Source organism: Harpia harpyja, chromosome 17 (genome assembly GCF_026419915.1).
Source record: "Harpia harpyja isolate bHarHar1 chromosome 17, bHarHar1 primary haplotype, whole genome shotgun sequence".
Classification (NCBI taxonomy): domain Eukaryota; kingdom Metazoa; phylum Chordata; class Aves; order Accipitriformes; family Accipitridae; genus Harpia; species Harpia harpyja.
This window is the reverse complement of record NC_068956.1, coordinates 22,163,994-22,188,960: the sequence shown is the minus strand read 5'-3', so window position 1 is coordinate 22,188,960 and position 24,967 is coordinate 22,163,994. Positions and strand designations below refer to the sequence as shown.

The window sequence follows — 24,967 nt, the reverse complement described above, 5'->3', positions numbered from 1 at the left end:
TTTTTCATTAAGGTCTTAAGTGTTCACATTTAGCTTAGCTTTATCATCTCTTCAGTCACTGACTTCTACTATTTGCTTTGCTAATAATGTTGTTGCTATTTGACTTTATTTTCAGCCATGCTTTTTTGGTAGCTTCCCAGATGGCTACATCTTGCATCGTTACTGAGAAAATGTGCAAATAGATTTACAAAACATGTACACTCCTCTCTGGTTAAGAAAACATGAATAGTGCTTTCCTTACCTGTCAACAGCAACAACAAAAGCCCAACCCAAACCCCAAACATGCTTCTTCCTGAAAGAATTAGGGAGGCTTAGCTGCAAAGCCTTTATTTTGTGAGGTTGTTTTAAGTGGTATTAAGAACAGATGTTGGGTAGCTTCAGGATAATGAATTGTTTAGTGGGGAATATACAAATATTAAATTCTAATATCGAGAAATGACAATATTGTTTCTGGAGCTATTCTCCTGTTCATGTCACAATAACATTCCCTCTAACAGTGCTGAGAATAAAATACATAATTATGACTGCATTTCTTCACAATTGTTTTTCAGTAAGTATGTGGAGCCCTGTGACTGTGCAGAACTTGAGACTTAGCTAATTTATGCAGGTTTCTTAGAGCGAACTCAAGCACTTTAAGGGAGTCTTAAAAACTGCCTTTCTAATTAAAACGCCAAAATGTGTGTGTGTGGAATAAAAAAAAATTATTCATAAAAAATACTTTTCAGAAGAGGATTTCTCAAAATATGTATGATGTCTGCTCCTCTGTATATTGGAGGATGAACACAGAGATATAACTCCTTCGGTAATGTGGTTCAGACTGTATCTGCAAGAGCAGAACAAAGTAGTGAAACAAGGGAAAAGTAAATGACATCCTACCTCTCAAGTACGTACAATTCTAGATATACTTTTGCCATTTCCCAGTAATGGCCAAAATGTTAGGGAAAGGAAATTTTTCTAGGTGTTCAGTGAAAGTCCATAATTTTTCCTGGTTTTGAGTGAAGTTACTTCAAAAAATGGTTCAATTTCACAATTTCTCTTGGCTTCCTTATCCTCCAGGCTGGCTTAGGTGATGAGCTTCCTCCTCTGTCCTCTGTTCTATTGCTCTTTGTTGCTAAACCTTGATTTCGTGTCTCTGTAGCTACATTTCTGTTTGCTTATGTGATTCGGGAATTGTATTTTGTGTGTATTTTACTTGTGTCTGCCTGCAAGTTTCCATTAATGCCCTAACAGTTAAAAGACATTAATAAAGTTAGGTGTTTTAGGCTGTGCCATTTTGAAAGTACGCTAAGCCAGAGGAGTCCTCCATATCAAATTTAGATAAACTTCAAAAACTTTAAAAACTCCCTTATCTCGCTTTTAATCAACTCCTTCTAAATAACTAAGATGGGACAAAATGGTTTTGAAATTTTAGCAAGATTGATGGAGGAGGAAGTGCTAAAACCTGAATTTTGGCAGGGAAGCTGGCTGCCCTGTGTGTCAGCCTTCATTAGCTTGGTGGGAGGATACTTTTGTGATAGGGGGCAAAGCCTAAAACTTTCTGAAACCAAAACGCATCGCTATCTCAGTTTAAATCTTTCACGGAGTGATGACATTTAACTTCTGTGTTGGGGGGTCCGCGTGAGGCGGATGGGGGGGTTAGCCCTGTGATGTCCTGTTAGCCCTGTGATGTCCTACTCCATCCGCACATGCTTACTAGAAGGCTACATGCGAGTAAAAATAAATACTATAAGACACTTCTTCACATATGAGTAATACTAAAGTTTCTTTTGCAGGAGGAGAGCAGTTGCTGACCGTGACCTTGATAAATGGGTTATATATCACGTACATCTCAACTTGTGAACTTTGGAAAATGAGTATTGCCATTACCAGCATTATTATGATCTGCTGTCTAGTAGAAGAGGGGTCACAATGGTTCTTTCTTTACTTAAAACTTTGTCTTGAAATTCACTGTCACAATCTTGGCATTTTTTGTTAAGCCGTGTCTATACTGTCTTATAGGTACAGAAATGGGCAATACAGAGATGAGCTACTTGAATCTTACGATCGAGTTGCAATTAGGCTTTCGGGGGTATGGATGGGCTAGGGTCCTGTCTCTTGCTGGAGAACCAGGACCTGTCATGGGGGGAGTCTGCCCTGCAGTGGAGACTGTGGTGTATGTTGATGCTGAGACCCCTCTCCTTCCCCAGTAGGATAACAGACTCGGGGCCTGAACTTGGGACCCATTTATCTTCCATGCCTGCTTGCTGGGGAAAGAGGGAAGCACCTGTAGTTGGTGGGAGCTGAGGGAAAAGTTTGGTTTGTTTCACCAGCCCTTCTCCTCCTTGCTGCAGGATGAGGAGGCCAAGTCCAGTCCAGTTCCAGGAGACAGTCAGAGGAAGGAAGGAAGCAGGAGAGCAGAACTTGAGGCTAGTGTGAGTGCAGTTGTAGTAAGGGCACTTTATGACTTTTCGTGTCCTTTAGTAATGTATATTTTTAGGGTTCCTGTGCTACTGTAGTAGTGATGTGTCACTCCTGCTAAAGTCAAAGCAAGCTGATTTTACTTGTTAACATTAAATGGTTTAAAAAGATTTGGAACAGTGAGGTTTTCCATAACTGTTCTGTGTAGTTATGATGTTTTTCTTATCTTTGTCCTTCTCTTCCATATTGAGTTGCTCTTGTTCTGTCTTGACTGAGCTTTCTCTGGTCTGCATGGGTTGACTTCTTGTTGCTTTATAGGATCTTACTGACTTCAAGGGACTCTGCCTGGATTTGCCCGTTGCCATCAGCCAGGTATTTTACAGAAATTACTTTGCTAAACAGAACTGCAGGTCCGACCTTGCTTGTGCTTTGAAATGTTGGAACAGTGAATGTGGAGATTAGGAAATAAATAACGTTTAGTTTAAGGGTCTGAACTGTAACCTCGTGTCAGCATTCATCCTCTGGCTGTCCACAGCCAGACTACGGTAAGCTAAATATCCATTATAGGACATTTCTCAGATTTATCTGTTGTCAGCATACTTAAACCAATGTCCTAACTGCAGTTACAGAGGAAACAGTAACAAATAGGTATAATACATAATTTTCTAAAGTGTTTTGTCTTCACTGACGTGTTGCACTGTATCCTGGTTTTTATTGCCTAAATTTACAGAAGTGAAGGACTATTTAAGTTTACACTAAATTTTCTTGAAACCAAATTGAAACATTTTCTTGACCCAGTGATTATAAAGAAAGCATTATGATATAAAAAGAAAACTAGATTTTGATCTTAGTGTATGTAAGGTCTGATAATTCTGTGTGCTCCTTTTGTGATTACTTTATATAGGGCTCTGAGTTTGGGCCAGCACTGACAAGTTTAAACTTGTAACTCTTGCGATATGCAGAATTTCCCATGCAGAATTCAGTCATTTTCCCAAATTCTGCTGGAGCAATCCTCTGTGGGGTGGATGGAGTTTGGGCTGATCCTGTTCACCTAATGCTTCCAGAAGGTTAGCATGAGTCAATGTACTGTTAGTTTGGTTGAATTTGTGGATTTTCTTGTTGAGCAATGTGCACAGTGGTCAGAAAAGAGAAAGTCCTAAATGAATCCTGTGAGGAGACAGACAACGGTCAGAGCTGATAGTGGATGAACAGCTGCTATAGGTACATAGACCAGCTACAGACATCCGTTTGTCAGTGTCCTACCACAGCTACCTGAAGGCTATACCTTCATCATCCTCTTTTTTTCTCTTGCTTCGTTGAACAAAGACTCCACTCCACCTTCCTCCCTTTTGCCTTTCAAGTCCTACCTGCTCTTCTTCAAGCAGCAGGTCCTGGGTACCTGTTTAGATGCTGAGAAGCAGACATGGACAGTGGAAGCGGTTCCTCTGCAGACTGGTTACCACAAATCATGTATCTGAAGTGTATTGTGCACATAAATGAATGGTAATTTTAGTGGAGTACCTGTAATAGTCTATACTTGAGGGTCAAATTGTTAGCAGAGAAGTAAAATCTGTAGGTCTTGTTGCTTATCTTGGAGAGGAAGTCTTATCTCAGAAAATGTTTTGATATTGATGGTAATGATTTACTTTGGCTCTCTAGTCAATTAATGTGTGTTTATATATAGTATCTTGTATATGACCATTTCAAAACTGAGAATAGATCTTATCACAAACCATAATTTATCTCCTGTTTTACTTGCAAAAGACTTAATAAAGTACTTCAGCTCCAAAATATAAAGCAAAATCCGATACGAAGAAAAAAAAAAGTCTTTTTTCCCTTATTGTTAAGTCTCTACATGAAAGCAAGACATGAGTGAGTAGATGTGTAGGAGGTAATTCCTCCAGCAGTCACGCATTTGTTCCAAATATATACTGAAAAATACTGGGCACTCTGGGGTTTAAATAATTCAAATCATAATTACTTTTGGAAAAGAATTTTTTAAAAAATGAAACAAAGTTTTTGTTCAGAAAGTCTTATCTCCACCATGCTGTCTCTACTGCAGGTGTGGTCAGAAGCCATCTATTGCATCTTTCTTACTAATATTCAGATATAATCTTGAGTATCTTCTACATTGGAAGATGAGTTACTGCTGTAATTTAAATGATTATTCCAAAAAGCAAGTGCAAAGGGAATAATTGGAACATAGTTGAAGTTGTTTATTATGCTAGCTAGGTTTTCTGTAGTAACTTAGCTGTTACTCAAAGCTCTGGCAGTTGTGTAATGACAGATCTGAATTGGACAGCAGAGGCTATCGATACCAGTTGTCCAAACGGCTTCCTGGCCTGGTGCCCGAGGCAGGAATGTCTGATCCACTTGTGAAACAGATGCAGAATGCTGCAGAGCTGAGCATCTTCATGTAGCCTGAATTGTTGGTTGGTGGCATCTGCTTCATGAGTGGATCAGACATCCTTGCATTGTTAGGTATCAGCGTCTGCTAGAGAAGTAGGGTGAACAGCTGAGAACAAAAGTGTGGCTAACCATCCAGTTCTCTGTGTCTGACCCCTGTGTTTGATCTCTTTGAATAGCTATTTTAATAAGGCAAGTGACAGTTATTGAATGTGCTGTGATATACTGTAGGAAAAAGCTTATTTAAAATGCTTGAAAAGTGTTACTGGTAAAACTGGGATGGAAACTTGTTAATGGCTTGACTCCATGGAAGTTAAGGTAATGCAGTCTTGGGGCATGTTGCTTGATGTGACTTTGGTAGAGTTAAACTTGGAATCTCCTTATTCTGAGAATCTGATTCCTTTTTATAACTCATCTATATAGCAGATGTGCTGTGCTGGGGAGTAATTCTTTTAAGGTGTGTTTGTTATTTAAGAAACAGAAATCTGTTTTTAGGGGGTTTTGAGCACCTTAGTAGAAGAGCAAAGTAAGTTAAAATTTCGTGACTTCTGATTATTTAGGTATGTTGCAGCTGTAACAATTGCTTACATGGATAGAGTAATATGTTTAGCTGTCCTAAATGCAGTATGTGCACTAGTTAAAAATTACTTGCCCTTGTGTTTGATTTTTTTTTTCCTTTTTTTCTCTCTCATATTTTTGCCCATACTCCTCAGCTACGTTACCACTATCACATGGTGTTCCCCTTGCATGTGCTTCTCAAGTTCACTCATGATCTTTCTCCTTTACATATGCCTCACTGTTACTTGGCTTCCCTGCCTGCTGGGATGTGTTGTCGAGCCATCTGGGCTTCCTTTATTCTGCGCTTCTCTGAGCGTGTCTTGCCTGATGGTGGCTGTCAGCAAGGTCCAGACCCAGTGGTGCCATTGCCGTCTGTGGTGGCTTTTGCTTATCCTTGCTGATTGATAGAGATTCAGTTTCTTATTCTTGTCTCCGTTAGGCTTCCAGGCTCTCTGCAGCACAGAGTCTAGATACCATTCTGAAGAACAACTAACGTGTTTTTCATAAGCAGATAATGGCCCACAGATCAGAGTTTGGGAACAGTTTCATTTTATCCCTCTTGACTGCAGGGAAAGCAAGATTCCCCTACATATTTGGGGAAGCTCAGTTTGGAGAGTTTGTGGTGAATTTTATGAAGTCACACTTCAGTAGAAATCTCAGATTTTTGTTTCTACCCTTGTCAAGTTTGTAATGTGCTTTACTTGCAGACATAAACATTGCCTTTGGCAAGAAAGTTCCTTCTTGACTTTAGTAGTAGCAGGTACAAGCAATTTGATCTTTTTTTTTTTAAACCCAAGAAAATTCTCTTAGTAGGCATGTTTGCCTTTCCATAATCCTACTAGTGTTTAGGCTGTACTGTTCATAGGGGACCTCTTTTGTAGGTGGGAATACTGTGGGTGTCAGCTTAAAACACTCTGGTGCGCTCTCTCTGTGTTCTCTTAAGCAGCAAAGTCTGGAGGAGTGCGTGACTGTTCTTTGTGACATGCTAATTTGCAGATTTCCCCTAGTGTAATTGTAGAAAGGTACTGAATTGGGTTGTATTCAGTGCTGTCTTACCATAGCAAAAGTCTGAAAAATCAGAATTTGTCTCTAGCAAACTTTTCTGTCTGCAAGGAATGAATGCTGTTCATCCCATCCTTAATTATGTTTATACAAGATCATGGGCAGGTTTTTTCTTAGCAAAAGTATGATGCAGAGATAACAGTGCAAACTGGTTAATTAAATCATACTTAAATAAAAAACCTATTTCATTATTGATTTGAATAATAATGTTGTCACTTGAATGTTAGAAGTTGTTAATTTTAAGATACTGTCACTGTCCACAAGTGACCAAGAAGTAGTATTCTCTGGCAACTAAAATCATTAAGAAGATAATGTCACTTCTAATATACAATCAAAAAATGTTGTATTTTGTATGTCTATGATGATCAACATGAAACTGCCTGAACAGAATCACTTTGCAGGGGGGATTTGATACTTTTTTTTTTTTTTAAAGCAAAAAGTGTTTTTGGAAATAAGGGGAAGGAGGTAGAAAACCGGACACCACTTCAAATGTGGATGTGGTATTACTTCTTCAGCCTGTTATTGGCAAATAGGCAGTGACTTCAATTTTAGTCTTACGAAGAGAGCATCTGGTATTTGCAACCCATTTGCTACCTTTCTCATGTCTCTTACCTTCATTGCTTGGCATTCTCCATCCTGACAAGTCATAATTGTATATTTTTTTTAAAGGTACGTTACTGAGGTAGGAAGTGATTATACTAAGCATGTGGTTCTGAATACGTATGTGTAGCTTCAGATACTCTATCTGCATCTAACTACTTCTATTTAAAACAAAACAAAACCCCCAAGCCCCCTATTTTTACCCCTTATTTTTTCCATGTGTACCTTCACCAGCTGTTTCCTACTCATGTGTGTATTTTCCAAATGACAGTTGGTCTATCCCTTTCTCATACTTACTACTTTCCTGTTCTGAGTGTCACTATCAACTAATATTTTAAATTATTTGTAGTATCTGTTTGTGTTAATCAGTTTCTGCCTAGGTCATGTATGCCAAATTTTTAGCCTTTTTAATTGTTCCTGGTTGTGCTGTCCTTTCTTGTAGCATCAGTGAATAATATATCATTTAAATTGATGGTGTACCATCAAGGGAGGAGCAGAAAAAAAGATGATCAAAGTTAGAAATGAGAAATCTGTGATATATAAGGAAGAAACAAAGACAGGTTATTGTGGAGAGGAAAAAAGTAAGTGGCAATATATAGACTTATGGAATTAAATGCTGCTGCTGTATCAGGTGCTCTTCTTCCCATAGTACAAAAGGATGGTTGCAGGCAGTAAGGATGGGAAAGCTAGTTAAAAACCTACCAGTACTCTCGTGGCTGTTGAGGACCTTGTGCCGTTTGGAGGGTTTAATATTGTTAATTTGTTACATTTGTGACTTCTGCATTTTTCAGATCAGCGGCTTGCTTATCCTAAGATTGTGAGAGGTAGACAGTTGTTACGAACAATGTTGGGGCACCCCCTATTTTGTTAGTAGAGTGAAGGGTGCTGGAGCTTTGTTTGTGGTATGGTTTCTCGTAACATTCTCATAGTGGTAAGAAAGGGGAGAAGGAGGATTTAAAGGGGCTGTGCTGACCTTGAACTCATTGAGGAGAAACTTTTTTCTGATGCAAAGCTGAATCCAGTTTTGTTTTTATCAGGTTCTGCACTGGAAAGAAAAGGTAATTGCGTGGAAGTTATGTTTAGGTTTTTGTAAAGTATCTGGTCTAATAGTCAAGGAAAGCAAAACCTGACTTGGGATTAGTTTTACATGACAGTTCCTGTCCTTCCAAAATAATTGTCTCATTGCTGTAACACTCATGTAAGCTGAGATAACCTATGTCCTAAGAGTGATTTGCTTTTATTGTTTGTTTAAATGTACAAAAAGTGAAAAATCAAATGTTAGGTGATATGTGAGTCTGTGAAAGGAAACTGCTAAGAACCTAATCAAGGGTATAAGAGCCTAATCTCTCTCTCTCTCTCTCTATCACTGAAGATCACTGCCTAACTTTTGGAAGGCTTGCCTGTGTCCAAGATGCAGGCTGAGGGACTTTCTGTTGGCGGAACTGATCTTTATGTACAGAAGGAGCTGTAGCCATTCCCTGTGGATTCAGTCTTCATAAAAGAAGTTGGAGAATGCTTACGTTACACCAGAAGAATGCGTTTGTACCTATGATTTGGACAGCTTTTCTGTTTGGCTGATCTGTGCCAACACGTTCCTTCAAACTGCATCTGTCTGCCTGTATCCCAAAATATTAGAAAGATGCTGACTGCTGAGGACTCAGTATTTACCATAATATGGAGAACCTCAATCTCCAGCTCTTTTCTTCTTTTTTTCTCAGTTCTCTTTCTTTGACTGTGAGGTGTTAAAGGTGTTTTCTACTTTTGACTTCACTATTTCCTCCTAAAGTTTAGTGTTTCTGCTCTTTTCAAAAAGATTTTTTTTCCACTGGCTCATTTACTGTTGATGGCTTGAGGAGAATTATCACAATTATTTGTGTTCTTCTAAGAAGAAGTGAGAAGGGAAGCAAAGATCTTGGCTTTCCCATGTTTTTTCCTTGAGCAGAAAACCACAGAGAAAGTACAGGTTTTCTGTAAGCATGCGCAGGATTTAAATCTTCTAACATATGCTTATTGGCTTTGTTACAATTTTGTCATCAAATACCTTAATTTTTCTCTGTCTCTTTTTTCTCTTTGTTGTTTTGTTCAGACTAGTGATAGTAGGACATAATGAAGTAGAACAAACTGTTTCTTTTTTTTTATAAACTGGTTGATATGAAAGGGAAGGAGTTACATTACTTACTTATTAGTTGTCCAGGCTTTCAGATGAGTTTAGTAGTCCTGAAAGTATTAGGGCTAGTCTGCCAGAGTGTTTCCAGTCTTGTCATTTTTCAGTTTCTCTTTCCTTTGTGTGAATAATTGCCATTTGAGTCAGTAGTCCCACTGGATCTGATCAGTAGGCACTGCTGTTGCTGTTGCTGTTCCTGTTCTGTATCCAGACAGTCTTGGTAGCTGAAAGGATGTAATTTTATTTATAATACTGTGTTATATAGAAGCTCTATTCTTATGGGGCAGCATCTTGCTATGCTAAAACCAGAAAGATGATCCTTGTCCTGGTGAATTTTTTATAGTTAACTTCTGAGTCAAAAAAGTGAGCAGATGGGTGTTAGCAGTAATATCAGACAGTGTAGAAAGGAAAGCGGTATAGTGGGCAATAGTTTCAACGTGCCAAAAGAGCCTGATCATTACCATACTTGTTTTAATTCCCTGTAAGCTGGATGGTAGAGAAGAGTTTGAAGGAGACAGAAAGAAAACAGTGAACATGTAGGTATTTTGAGGGGGACCTTCCAAGAGCGATGGGTACTTGGGGTATGTTTCTAACCCTGTTGCGCTGAGGGGATGTTGGGCACGGGCTTCCAGGGCTCTTGAACTTACCTAAGCCGGTGTTCTTGTAATGTGAAATTTGCACACAGAATATGTATATGCTGGGCTTTCGTTTAAAGCCTTACGTTAGCTGGACTTTAAAATACTTTCAGTGTACAGATAACTAGTGTTTGAAGGCAGTAGACTGTGAGCTTTAAGCTCCCTCTGGTGGCTGTATAGTGCAGTTTAAAGCTTACCTGTTGCACTTGTCTGTTCTGGACAGTTTTGAGAGTCTAATTGCATAATGTATTATTAAATTATTGCGATTTTTAAAATTAATACAGGAATATGATGTGCTGTATGCCTTTTCAAGGTGCCAAAGGTCTTCTGTAATCAGACTTCAGAGAAGTAGAGTTAAAATAATGTAAAATTAGAGGTCTCTTTTCTAGTTATTGTAAGCAAAAAGGGGTATTTCCCATAAAACTCTAATTCTGTCTTTTTTTAAATGGTGCTATAGTTTGCTGCTGATGTCCCTGAAAGTGCCCTTAAGTATTACAGAACGCTGAAAATAGATACGATCTCTGTATGACAAACTCAAATATGCTTTGTTAATGCAAAATTAGTTCAAGATCAGGTAACCCTGATTTGCTCTTCTTGCTTTAAGAATGTGAATATAAATGACTCCAGACTTGAAAATGTTATGCTTTGTCACACCCAAAGGATTCCTTCTAATGTGGCTGTAATTAGTGAGGCTTCGCAACACTGCAGAGCTGTGAGCTGCAGGGTCCGTACTGCTGAAGGGGCAATGTCACTCCACTCCTTTTCTCCCTGTCGTTGCGCTGGCTCTGGCACTTGTCTGACTTCTTGATGCTTATTAAAGTAACAAAAGACTGTTCATTCCCCTTGCCCACTCCGCCTGCCCCCCCCCCCCTTTGGCAGGCTGCTTGATAGATGGGATAATGCAAGGACAAGACCATGCAGGTGAGAGCAAGAAAGGAGCGGGACCTCTCCTTTTGGTAGCAGAAAGTTATTTTAATAAGTCACTTGTCTAGAGAAATTTGATTCTTAGTTCTCACAAAACTTCATTGACCAAAGCTGTGTGTTCCTTGAGACTTCGGAGTATTCCCATGGCGTTGCAGAGCAACAGAGGCTATAGATTTAAATGCACTTTAAATGGTAGTTAGTGCTGAAAAAAGAAGCCTGTCACCAGCCATTATGTCCTATGCTGTGCTGGCACAGGTTTCTGTGCTGGCTTATGGTGAACCAGGCTGGGTAACTGATCCAGATGAAAATAACTTGCCTTTGGTGGGATGCTTTTTGGTGATAACTTCCCCAGTCTGGTTCTCTGCATTTGTACAAATGTGTTTCCCCCTTACAACAGGGAAAAAAACGGGGGGACTGGTTGGTTGGTTGGTTTGGTTTATTTGTGATAGCACTGACTAAAGTGCATGTCAGGCTGTTGCTGTGTAGGTCATTCCTGCATTTTTGATAACGTGCTCCAAATGTTGTTCTGGCATTCAGTACAGCTGGCTCTGTTGCAGTGAATGTAGCTAGAGTCCACACAGAGAGGTACTGTCCTTCAGACTGCAGAAAGCACGGGTGGTTGGGAACAGCTCCTGCTGATGGCTGGCTGCGCGTGGGAGGGTTGAGGTTTTATCACAGAAGTGTCATGTGCCCCAATTTGGTGCGGCTGCTTCTTTACAAGTTTACATTTGCTTTAAAAGTTATTAAGGTTTGCGTTTCTCTGTTGGGTTGGAGTTCACCAAAGCTCAGTGTCCTGGAAGGACTTGGGTACCACCATGGAGCTTATTTCTGTCTCAGTTGTTCAGCAGTGCATAATGCCTCAAATATCTGAAAGCTTTTCTGCGTGTGTATCTGCTTGCAACCTGCTGACTTAGAGACTTGAGACGCTGCTCCAAGCACGTGGAAGACACGTGAACTGAAGGCACGCTGCCGTCTATGCCTGTGCACAAGCTAACACGAACTGATGCCTGCCCAGAAGGGGGCATGGACAAACAGTGTGACCTTGTCCCCAGAGCTGGTAAGGTTGGGCTGTCCTGTGTATGTTCAAATCACTGTCCAGGGAGGTCTTGCCCCCAGATTGGCTGTAGAGCAGAGCAGGTTTGTGAAGGGACAGAGTGTTTATTCTGCATCCACAAGGCTTTTTTGCAGTTGCCTTCCTCCACTACTTATTTTGCTCCCTTCACAGGCATTCATCATATCTACACAGGAGAGGTTGTGAGAGTCAGAAATTGGCTGTGTAGGAAGGAGCACAGCTGCTTACTAGGACCCCCTTGATCCAAGGATCAGCAGCCTGCTCTCCCTTGCTTCATTTACACAGATTGAGTTTTAATCTGTGGTGTTATTTGCTCATATTTGAATCTTCTGTCATCTTGTGTTTTGTCAAGGGTGAAAGAATTAAATCAGATTTGATATGTTTTATTTACTGAAAAATATTTCACTTAAGTTAAAAACCTTGGTCTTTATGCTAAGGTCTTAATGCTTTTATTACCAAAGCAGTGGCTATAAATCAAAACCAAAAGATATGTGGCACACACATTCTCCTCAGATTGCTACAGGCAGGACTGGAATTAGGAGTTTGGAAGTTCAGCTGAAGCTCGATAACCTACGCTGTCACCTTGACCTGGCTCTGCAGTTTGTATGCAATCTTTCTATGTGTGCACGTTCCTTTCTCAAAGGCGCATCAGTTCAGTTTACACTGCCTTGTGGCATCAATCCCCTGTAAGAGTATTTTGTGCCATGTGCTTGTTCAGATAAATCCCAAATAGCAGAAATCAGAGAATATTAGTGGTAAAAGTGGAGAGCAGCATTGATGTTGTGAGCAGCTGATGTTTTCTGCAGGATTGTTTTTATCTTGTGGGGCATCTTGGCGATGTTCGATGAGATGAGGCTGCAATGCAGGCAGTTAGCTCTCATCTGTGCTCTGTAGGCAGTATCCCATCTCGCAGTGGTCTAGGTTACTACGTAGTTTCATGCTTTACCTATGGCTGATTTTCAGGTAGAAACCACCATGGAGCTGGCTTTCAGCAGTAGTGGAGCAGCAGGTGTTACCTGAGCAGCCAAGGTGCCCATGATGTAAGGGGGTGGGTATATAAGGAACCACTGTAGCCATCCCCAAATGGGCTGACCTGTCTCTTTAATCAGAGTCCTCACTCAGTCTTGAGGATGTCAACTTTAATGTTAAGCACTAGAGGGTAGTATGTTACTGCCAATACTTTATTTTAGAACATATCTGTAGTAATTTTTTAATTCCTTGACTTGATTATACAATTCAGTATTTTAAAACCAATGTAGAACTAAAGAAAAAATAGTGCTTTGTTTCCGTGACTGTGAGCGTGTGTAGCAGCATTTAGTGGTGTGCAACAATATTTTTGGTTTGAGTAGGAAAAGGATTGGGTTGAGTTTAGATCTGACTTTTATCTTTCTTCAGAAGCATCATTAGGAACACAATACCTAGAATTATTCACTCTCTGCCTGATGTCTCAATATTCACACTCATGTGCACATGATATAAATACAAAGTGGTATATAAGAAGAGGCTGTGACTGAGAGAGAGCAGGCAGTTTTACCAAGAGATACTTGGTTTTGATGTTTAACAAGGCAAATATTTATAAGTTCATGACATTGCTCATATATGTTTACAATCGGGATGGGGTTTTAGTGCTTGAATAGCTCCCCCCCCCCTCTTTTCTTTCAGGCACCACCTTCCATGGTCAATAATGAACAACGCCAACATGCTGAGCACATATTCTTATCATTTAGAAAATCAAAATCACCATTTGCTGTTTGCAAACACATTTTGGGTAAGTTTTAATAAATTAAATTAAGTATGTACTTGTTTTTATAACTGGAACTGTGCTCTTCTGCAGCTGAGAATATGAACATCGGTTTTGATTTTAATGAGGGGTACTTTTTGATGGAGGGTGAAGCCTACTGCTGCCCTTTTTGGTTTTGTTTCTGGCAGCTTTAAAGCTGTAAGATGTAACTTCATGTAGGTAAGCTCCTAAACTGATTTAATAGATTCAGGTTTCCTCTGTGACATGATTATTGTAACACTGTCTGATCTGTGGAGCTTGTAGAGCCTGTAGTGTGATTGCTTGGCTTGATGCTTCCCATTAAATCAATCAACAATGCAATTTTATACACTTTTGCCAGATTTTGCACTGGTGCTGAAATTTTCCATGGTGAGAATTTATTTCAGGTTGAATGTCTCAGTAAGTTGCTGTTAACAGCCCAACTGTTGTGTTTAAAAAAAAAAAAAAAAAAAAAAGGTTAGAAAAGTTTCTGTCCACCTGGTAGAAGGAAGAGAGTATTGATATGAAGTGTTGTGGAGAAAGGAAAGAGATAGGTAGGTATCACCTTTTATCAGAAATTCCTTGGGTTTTAATGGAAATGCTGTAAATGTGATTGTGTTACAAGTCTTTAAAAATAAGTCTGTTTTTACAGGCATTAGAGTTTGGCAGCTAAATAATCTGAAAATTGCAGGAGCAGTAAGCATGTAAGATTCCTGCTCAGCACCACTGTACTGACCAGATGTGAGTGTTGGGGGCAGACAAGGGGGAAGTTTCAGTGAAAGCTGACTCTGAAACCCAGTGAGGAAAACCTGGAAATTTGTGGAAAAGAACACATGCCAAAAACACAAAAAAGCAACTTTTCTTTCAAAGAATTTGCCAGAATGAACAGAGAAATATTAGAATTATGTTTAAAATATGATTATTTTCATACTTAATTCATTCCACAGTATTTTTTTAACAGTTATTTCTATATTTACTGGATTAGAGACTTAAAATTCATGAATATTGTGATGTCAGTATTGCAGGTCTACTACTGTGGTGTTAAATTATACTGTGATATATAGAACAGGGTGTGGTTCCTTTCCTACACCCTGTTGTGGTTTAACCCCAGCCAGCAACTAAGCACCACGCAGCTGCTCACTCACTTCCCGCCCCCCCCCCCCCCCCAGTGGGATGGAGGAGAAAATCAGGGGAAAAAAAGTAAAACTCATGGGTTGAGATAAGAATGGTTTAATAGAACAGAAAAGAGGAAATTAATAATGATAACACTAATAAATTGACAACGGTAATAATAAAAGGATTGGAATATACAAATGATGCACAGTGCAATTGCTCACCACCTGCTGATCGATGCCCAGTTAGTCCCCAAGTGGTGATCCCCCCACCTCCACTCCCTCCAGTTTATAGACTGGACGTGACATCACATGGTATGGAATACCCTGTTGGCCACTTTGGGTCAGCTGTCCTGGCTGTGTCCCCTCCCAACTTCTTGTGCCCCTCCAGCCTTCTTGCTGGCTGGGCATCAGAAGCTGAAAAATCCTTGACTTTAGACTAAACATTACTTAGCAGCAACTGAAAACATCAGTGTGTTATCAACATTCTTCGCATACCTAGCTCAAAAACATAGTACTATACCAGTTACTAGGAAGACAATTAACTCTATCCCAGCTGAAACCAGGACAACCCACTCCTCAACCAAATTTTTTTCTGCAAATGAGTTTCTTCTGGTTTTAGTATATTATAGTAGTTCTTAATCTGGTCCTGAAGACTGTAATCACACTTTTTGCTTTATGGGTCAGCAAAATTGATACTTTCTATTTTCACATTGATTTTTAGAGAATTTTGAGTGGGCAAAAGAACATACTTAAGTAACTTTGCAGACCATTTTTATCTCTTAAGTGATGTATTCATCACTAATCAGAAATAAAAAATGAAAATTCATGAAATCACTGCAGACAATTTTCCTTTTTTTTTTTTTTCTTCTGAAATGTGGCTGGTTGGAAGGAATGTGATCCTGTTTTTAACACCTCTTGGATGACTAGAAATTTTACCTCTTTAAACTGTTTGTATGCTACCACCATTGAGAAACTAGCATGCTTCCGCATGGGGCAGGTTTTTCCTGGCAGTGTAGGCAGTTGTGATGCTGAGACCTGAGACTGGGAGATTTTTCCCAAAACTTTGTGCTTCTTGAGTAAGTGTTTGAATAGTTTGGACAGAAAGAACAGCTAGTTAAGACTTGAGAGTTGAGAAGGGAGAGGCAGGGATTGTGAAATCGAGAACCAGGGAAGGGAAACAAGCTGTTCGTGGTGAAGAATAAAAGAGTTGAAGTGTACTGAAAGGATATGTGCAGGTAAGGATGGGCAGGAACCAGAGGATCAGGGTAGATGGCTGTAAAAAGAAACAAACAAAAAAAATGGTCAAGACAGGAATTGGAATAGAGGTGGAGAGAGATAACAGGGGTGTTGATGGCATTCATGGAAAGAAGAGTGTACAAGCAATGCAGGGAGAGCAGTGGAGATGATGAGCATAAGGAAAAGGGGAACAGCCATGTGGTGTCTTTAAAAACCTGAAGTCGAACCCAGGAGGCATGAGGCTCTACGTTCTTCTGCTGTAAGCTTATAGCTGTTAAGCATACTGGCAAAACTTGTCCTGTCTTTCTTTAGTAACTTCATGTAGAGGATAATGGTGCTCTGACCAGTTAAAAGCTTACACTGAGTGCTGGAGCTCTGTGCTGTTAATGATTGCAGTTGTGCATCTGTGGTACTTGACACAAAGGAGAAATTCCATCATCTTTTCTAATAGCATTCTCTTTTTGTGTGAGTTTGTACAGTTTGAAAAGCCAAAGACCCAGAAGTTAACAAATGCCAGAATTAAAATTGCCATGCAGGAATAATTTGGCTCATTTTTATGTATGTGTTAGACATACACATTAATCTTTTAATTAAGTGGTTACTTAGTTTTCCAAATTAAGCTAAGTAGATTTAAAGGTGGCTTATTTTGATTTAAGCATGTTTACCTGTGTAGGGTTTAGATTTGAAGCCTGATTAAATTACTTAAAAACATTTAGCAAATTGGCCACTATCTTGGATATAGAACTTGCATATAAAGGAAATGTATATTATAAACTTGTGTGTATATAATCAGGGGAAGAAAGTTTGTTTTGTAGTTTTTTAAAGCCCATCATCTCATGACCAAGGTTTTCTCAAACAAACTCATTTTTTCTAGTCCTGGCAGGTCACCCACCATAGCTCAAACTCCACTTCTTGTTTGGGAATTTTATTTCACCATTTCATAATTTATGCTTCTGCCACCCTGTGGCTACACCCTTTCTGAATGCTCTTTCTGTGTTTTCTACAGAGCTCACAATGTTTTGAAGCTGGCTAATGAGATACCGCCTGCTATTTCTAAGTTAAAATTTTTAAAAGCAAAACAACAACAATGTCTCTGTAGCTTTCTATTGTCATATAAATTAAAGTTAGATTCTGGAGTTTTTCTTTAAATTATACTTTATAGTCACCCAAGCTGTTACCTTTTTCCTTAACATCTTTTTCTAGTTTTTTTTAGTGCATCCATATACAAAGCAATCAGATACTCAGATAATAAGGGCTATTGGTTCCTACACTGTGGTTGGAAGTTATATTTTGATTGCCTCAAGATAAATATGCAAGCTTGAACATGATGTAGAAAACCTTAAATACACCAGTCTATAAATAATCATATCTTAATGTATTGGGACTAAATCTGTCATCTTTTTTATTTTGTTCCACAGTTGTGTTATCATTCTTATTCCTGATCTTTGGCCCAGTCTCCTTGCACAGCCAGCTTCTCTTCCCCTGAGTCACTGACTCAAATAATACTGGACAATTTGATAATTGGGTTATTGATTATTTTTCCCCCCTTTTGAGTTGTAAATTCTTTGCCTGTTTTCATAGCAAAAAAAAAAAAATTTAAGAATAAATAATACTAAATTCCATTAATTTTTTTTGTTGGAAATGCATACAAGCTAAATACATGTATGTCTTCTGATACTCAAGTTGCCTTTATTTTTCCCCACAGAAACTAGTAAAGTGGACTATGTCCTTTTTCAAGCTGCTACAGCAATAATGGAAGCAGTTGTAAGAGAATGGATTCTCTTGGAAAAAACTAGCATTGAGTCACTGCGAACATTCCTTCTAACCTATGTCTTACAAAGGCCTAAGTAAGTATAGAAAAAATACCTCTGAACATGTAGGATTCTGCAGAAAGTCTGGGTTAGCCTTTTTGTTTCTCAGGGTAGTGGTGGAAGACGATTTCAACAATAATTTATCTTCCCTTCTTAACACTTAGTTGACTTGTGTAGAGTTGTTGGCTTTCCCTTATGAATGAAATGTTTGAAAAAGAAATGTGTTTAAAATTTTATTGAGCATTGATGTTCAGAATTATTTGCAAATATGTTTTTGCAATGTTGTTCACAGCCTTCAAAAGTACGTTCGGGAGCAGATTCTATTAGCAGTAGCGGTGATAGTGAAACGGGGATCATTAGACAAATCAATTGACTGCAAAAGCATTTTTCATGAAGTCAGCCAGTTGATCAGTAGCGGTAACCCCACTGTGGTAAGTATTTTATTTTTTTTCTTCAGAATTTAAGCAATCTGTATCAGCAGCATAAGTCATATACTTAGTGACTATAAAATCTTGTATACTTCTTTTATCTAAAAATTAAAATTAGTAATTAAGTTGATATCTATTCAAGCAATCATTTACCAAGTTGGAGATTTTTGAATAAGAATGTTTTGGGACTGGGAGTAGTATGTGTAGTTCTTTGGTACACAATTACACCATATTTTTTAGGGAATAGGTTTCTATGAATAGCTGCTTTAAGTGCCATGGGGTTTTTTTTGCTTCTCTGGGTTTCTTTAATAAAACAGCGTGATCTAAAATGGATTTTCCATTAGCTGGCAGGTTCTCTACACGCTCTGTTCCCCTTCCCTCTGTGCAGCGCTGCACCTTCCTGTGGCTCAGCTGTTGGAATAGGCTACTGAGCAAGAGGCATAGGCCTCTGCTGTTCTCTGGGAGGTGGGTAGGTGGAGAGAAAGGGGTGTGAGGAAGTAAAACGTGGAATGGAAATACAAAACTTACTCTAGATTTAATGTCATACTACTAGGGGTAAGTGTTACCTTCCATACTGAGCTCAAAGTGGAAACAAGGTGTCCAATATCTATCTATGCATTTAGTGAAATTCCGTTTGCTATGCCAGGAGATAAGTTTAGAATAGGTCATAATAGAGGCATGTAACTAGAGATTAAAGAGAGGTGATTTTTCTCCTTCCAAATGCAGAATCAAAGAGTATGTAGATTCCATGCTGAAGCTTCAACTGAAGCTTTTCTCAAACAAAAACCTTGAGGAAACTGGCTCATAACACTACTGAGTGTTTAGAGCAGCAGTTGTACTAGATGTGAGCAGCAAATGTTTAACTCTGAAAATTCGATCAAAGTGTACTAGAAGTAATGCAGCTCATGTCATGGTCCTAAAAATAGTGTGTCACCTCTGAGCACAAGTGATATCCCTCCAGGGTATGGAAATTTCAGTTACACTTGTAAACCTTAATTTCACAGTTATTTAGCTTAAGGAGAACATTTCAGCCTTTTTGTTGTGTGTAATTTGGATAGAAATGGGTATTCGTTTAGAGCAATGCTGAGTTTGTGCTTTTTTCCAGGAAGCATAGCCTTGTTATAAAAATGGAGTTACAACTGAGGTTTTCAAGTTTTATGCATGCCAGTGTGTATGCTCGTGTAGTTTATATGATCTTTCCATAAAGATACAAAAGTGGAGTAAATAGAAACCTGGATGTTGACAGAGAAGTCCTCTTTGAACTAGCTCTTGCACAGTCCAACTTCTACAGTTGTATTCTGTGGATGCACTAGTAATATACAGACACACTACACTGACCACAGCATACAGCAAGCTAAGGCTGCCTGCTCTAAGTATATCATCCTGGGCTTGCTGCAGAACAGAGTGTGTCGCAGAGGAGCTCTGGCTGGGGGAAGGGACAGTAGTATTTCACTGTCCTCTAATCCAAGTTCCGCTTGCTGCCACCATATAGAGACCAAGTTTGGCTCAGTTTTTCATTTCCCTTTATCCACCCCTCTTCACAAATATTACTTTCTCCATAATTTTTCCAAAGTATTTGTTCTCAAGTTTTAAGAATGGTATTGAAGAATGTCTTGATTATATAATGATGTTTTCTATTCTGGTATGCTAATGTGATGTACTAGCAAAAAATGACACGCGATGCTGCTGGAACACCTTTTCTGTAAGGTGCAGTATATGTTTGTTAGTCTTTGGCAAGCTGGTTATAAACACATACTCCCATGTTTGTATGAGGTTTTATATTATAAAATAGTTCTCATTCATAAAAATGTTCTTGTAGTCTTCTGAGACTTTGCTGCAAGACAAACTCCTGTACTGGGACAGCTTCATGTGACCCAGGACTTGGCATATGCAATAATAAGCAGTAATAAAATTGTGTGTCAGGACAGTACCTGCCACAACTGAGCTCTGAGTGGGTTCAGGGCATGCCTCTTGTGTAAATATAGCCTCTTGCGTAAATATATAATAACTTCGAAAGGTTGTATGAAATAATTCATACAATGAATTATTCACTCATCTTTTCAAATATAGGTGAGGGTTTTGTGTCCCTGTAGTGTTCAGCCGTGCCCATCAGGCCGTGTGGAACCACAGTGGTGCAGCTGCCTGGCTGCTGTGTAGAGTCTCAGCTAAGGGTGCTTCAGGGTACAGTATGAGCTAAGGGACTGGTACTGCTTTTAAGATCACTTTGTATTTAAAAATGTTTAAAGTTCTCCAACATGGCTCTTAGCTGTTGATGGCTTTCTACAGCAGTTCGTAATTGAGAGAAAGTCCTTTTTAAAAAAGCAAAGTGGTCTCTTGCCTGCTTCCCACTTGCTTTCTCCTCTCTGCTGGGCTCCAAAGCTTCCTTGGCCCTTCTTTATCTTCCAAGAATAAAGTAGGTACTTCATCTTTTCCATTCCTTTCAATCCTCCACTCAGTTCCTGTCAGACATCTGTACTAGTTTTGTGTTTGTTAGGCACTCCTGCTCCATGAAACCTTTGGGACTTTTCAGTAACATCTTGTCAGGGTCAAGTCCTGAAGGTTGGTGCAATGAGGCCAGCAGCCAATGTAGATGGTGCTGTGTCTTTTGCCTGTGTCCTTTTGTGGGATTTGGTATGTTAAATACCTTAACTTCTCGAGTAGTACTTAAAAATATTTTCAGAAATGGATGTGTTCTGAGGATGGAACTTGAAGGTATGTTGAGTAATGTTGTGGCAAACTGACATGGGAGAAAGACTGATGTATGAACTGTTGAGAATGAAAAAATGAAAAGGAGATTGGAAGGAAGAGAAGGAGAATAGTGATGAAAGGAAGACGTTGGGCAGGAGACTAAAAAGATGGCTTTAGCATTGAGTAATCTCTCAATGGTGGAACACAGCGTACATGTTAAGGAAATAACAGGGCACTAAGGAGAAGTAATACTATAGGGATGGGAAGGATGCATGGTTAGAGCCAGGGTTTGAACCTGGAGCGTTGGCTCCTGCTGCCGCTTCCCTGCTGTATGGACCTTTATGGATCTCATGGAAGAAACCTGTATCTGAAAAGGGAAAGCTAACTATAGAGGGTCTGGCTGTCTATTAATTTATAGGTGAGTTTAGGAAGTAATCCTCTGGGAGGACAAGGGTTAGCTTTGGAGTTCCTGGTTTTGTTTTTCCTGGCTTTTCCTGTAAGACTAATACAAGCCATCCTCCTGCTCATGAAGGAGAGTCTGTAATCTCCCTCCAATAGCAATTTCAGGATCTCTTTTCAAAATCTGCATCTCTGGGGGACAGGGCTTCTGGCAGTAGATGCAGTATCATGGGCCAATCTTAAAATGTCAAATGTATGTTTTCTATAGCTGATATCAAGATTTTGGAGAATTGTGTGGGCCAAATTCTTCTCAACTATAAATGCCTTCAATTTCTTGGCCTTTTCTTTTTGTGTTAGGATATTCTGCTTTTGCATAGCTGAAGGATTTCATTTGTCCTTCATCCTTGCCAGAAGGACAGGAATCCTGGCAGCAAAGGTCACTGATTCCTAGGAGGAAGAACTGGTCTGCGTGTGAACACCATCAGATGGACTTTGTTTAAAACTGGACTAGGATATGGGTCACACCTTGATTTCTTCCAGAATATGGGTAGGCAGATGCAGAAGGGTTCAACTGCTGTAGACCCGACACAGGACTGGGAAGCAACAGAAGCTGTGGGTTTTTTTACAATCTACAGTGTGTACAGTAGAATGTGTTCTAATATAAAACTCCATACCTGAAGCCTAAATTTTTCCGTATATACAAGATGACTTGTCAAGACCTACTGAAAGAGCTCTGGAGATCCTAACAATTCCTTCTCTCTTAAAATCTGTAAATCTGTTGGTCTGTTTCTCAATGTTCATGATTGGGCTAGAGAGGAGATTCAGATGCTTCAGGTTACCTAAAACTGCTGAGGAATGTGCTGTGGATGGATTTCATGTGAACAGTCAGAAATATTAATAAGCAGAACTGTAGGCATTCATCTTTATTGAAATTAATCTATCAATAATAATGGCTGCATAGATAACTAGTTACAGTTATTTAGCATTTATGGTTCTTATTTCTGTTCTTTGAGAGGAATTTTACTTCTGGATCCCTGTCTAGCTGTTGTTGTCTCATGTGGTAGGGTAGGAGTTGGAGAGAATCTCATGACTTTTACATTTTGACAAAAACTTATGTATTATTTTCCTCCCTCTACCATCAGCTCTATCTTCTGGTCTAATAAAATTATTACCTTGTCCTATGAATCTTACTGCCCTTGAGACATGTTAGGTATAAAAAAACAGATGGTAAACCAGGATATTTAAGCTGTTTCCTTCATGCTGATAAGTGCTTTATAAAGGCCGAAGTTAGTGTATTAAAGATTGGTTTGGGAATTTTAGGGATCTAGAAACTACCAAATATGAGGTTAAAACTCAATAATAGAAATGTAAGAGAACTTTAAAGCATCAGTATTTTTTTAGTAGTTGTATTAACCAAGGTGCCTTTTAAAATTTTCCGATTTTTCTTTTGAAAGAGAGCCGACTTTACTGGAGATGCAGTACAGCAAGACTCCAGCTTAGTTGCTTAATAACTTTAATATTAGAAATTGATAGCTCCCAGTATTATCATTTACAATAGAGCTACAGGTTCAAAGATGAGGCTGGGAGGTGAGGAGATGTGATCTAGAAGAGAAGATGTGTGCCCCCTGTTCTGTGTGTAGCATCCAGGACTCTTCATTTCCTCAATTCTGCAGTCTCCTGAGATGTGCAGGTGTGGAGGCCCTCACCTGTAGACCTCAGACTCACTGGGAAATAAGAAATAATGCCTTTCCATGCGTCACCCCCATATTTCTTTTATTAATGTGGTAACACACAAATAAACAGGCTTGAGGGGAAAAGCCTCTTTAAGAAGTTTATTGACCCTAGCTGCTTGGTCTTTAGTCGTTCTTCCTCTCAGAGGTACTGTCCTTCTGAATATATATGTTCAGAAATAAACTGGATCTGTGTGGGAGTCTACTTAAAAACAACCAGCCTTCTCCCTCCTAACCTCTTCCCCCCCCCTTCTTTAAGCAGACTACTGTGGAGCACAGCCGTGTAACACAGCTCATTTGGCATATCTGGCAGTATGGCAGGCAGAGGCGGGCAAGAAGGACCAGGAATGAGTAGTGGGAAAAGTGGGGGGAGAGGGGACACTTGCCCACCAAAGAGCACTTGCCAGGATGATGGATATTTAAAGCTGGGTGATACTGATGGCGAGCTGCATGGCTAGTCTTACTGTTCATTATTTTGAATTTAATTGAAAGTCTTGGATTTGTTCATGCAACTACTGGAGGATTGAAGATTCAACTGGTGCCTTTCAGACAAGAACCTGGAAGAGGAAATGTTACCTCTAGATAAATGGTTTTCAGACCTTCACTTTTTTTGATGAGATTACTTTTTTTTTTCTCCTGATTTCTGCTTCACAACTTTGCCTGTCCCCAGAGAAACAAAGAAAAGCATGTTTTGCACCTTAAGCTCCAGCAAACTCTGGCTGGACCTCTTCCATTATTAGTAGAGGCTGCTACTTCCCTTCTCTCTTTGGCCAAAGCCTGCATGCTTCACATACCACAAGATCCTTCCTGTGGCCCCCAGTGATTCACAGAGGAATTGGTTTTCTCTTCCTCCGCTCAACCTAGGGGTTTCTTCCCTCGCTTGGTTTGCCTGGTTACCTCCAAGGAAGAAAGGCAGGGTCTCGCCTGGTGTGGTGTCTTAACCTGGTGCTGCTTGTCTGTCTTTGCATGGTGGCAGAGGGGGAATGGGAGGAAAGGGGTGCGCTGCCCAGCCAGTCCCTTACTGCTGACAGCACAAAACTGCAGCTGTGGGTCCTATTCCTATCATTCTGTCCCTGCTCTACGGCTCTTTTCCACCAGTTGGCTCATTTGGGAAGGAACAAACAGATAAAATCCAGTGGGTTCTTCCTGGAGCTTGCTTATATTTCTTCAGAATATATTCTGGTTTTCTGTGGTTGGGAACTACTACTTGAGCTCCTAGGTCCCCCTGCCTACCCCCATTGCAATACGCAGAAGTTGAAAACCTGGAGTGGCCCCAGTTACTCTGTGTACGTAACAGTGTTTCTTTTGGTCCTGTGGCCATCCTGGTAACCTTTCCATTTGGAGTGGCAGCTTCCATTCTGGAGATTTAGATACTCTGCAAATGTTAGCAAATAGATCCGTGCTTATTCAAGGAAGTTGGGGAAGAAGTATCTTACTGCGTTTCTAAAGGAAGCCTTGCTTTAAACAATTTATTTGGTAAAATTGCTTTTGACATATTCTCACTACAGAATTTTATCAACTAGGAGCAGCACAGCAAATTCAACCTCTGATTTTCTCTTTGATTCTTCCTGCTCTTGTGCAAGTTAAAATTAGCTGGTTTAGGGGTATTATTAAATGCCTCTTGTGGCTTCCCTTTGGTTTCAGTAACAGGGTTTACATTATACAGATGGAGATAAAAAGTCCTCTAAATGCATATTCAGGCTGGCAGTGATCTAATGTAACAGGGTAGATGTTATGATTTGCTCTGGTAAGGTGATACCTTTATTATTTTAAATATACTTACTCGTTTTTCTGTAGGTGTAAATGACTCCTGCAGAAGGCGGGGGGGATGATGTTGCTTGATAGTTTAGGTTTTGTAGTAAAATGAATGATTTAATCAAACCTCTGACAACCTAGCTGTATCTCTACTCTGAATTTCAGAACAGAGGAAACCTTTTTGGTGTTGTAGTTCATTCTGCTTTGTCTGTTGGCTTTTCTGCCTTA

The 24,967-nt window shown here is 39.6% G+C and overlaps 1 protein-coding gene across 2 annotated transcripts in view; it reads left to right on the top strand.

Annotated features, from left to right (window-relative positions):
• The window catches only part of XPO4 (exportin 4), an 83,085-nt gene that overhangs the window by 10,005 nt on the left and 48,113 nt on the right, over window positions 1-24,967 (top strand). For both annotated transcript variants that reach the window (XM_052812684.1, XM_052812682.1), the window contains exons 2-4: window positions 13,481-13,586; window positions 17,634-17,775; window positions 18,032-18,170. In XM_052812684.1, the coding sequence (XP_052668644.1) occupies window positions 13,481-13,586; window positions 17,634-17,775; window positions 18,032-18,170 (387 nt within the window). The remainder of the gene's footprint in view (window positions 1-13,480; window positions 13,587-17,633; window positions 17,776-18,031; window positions 18,171-24,967) is intronic.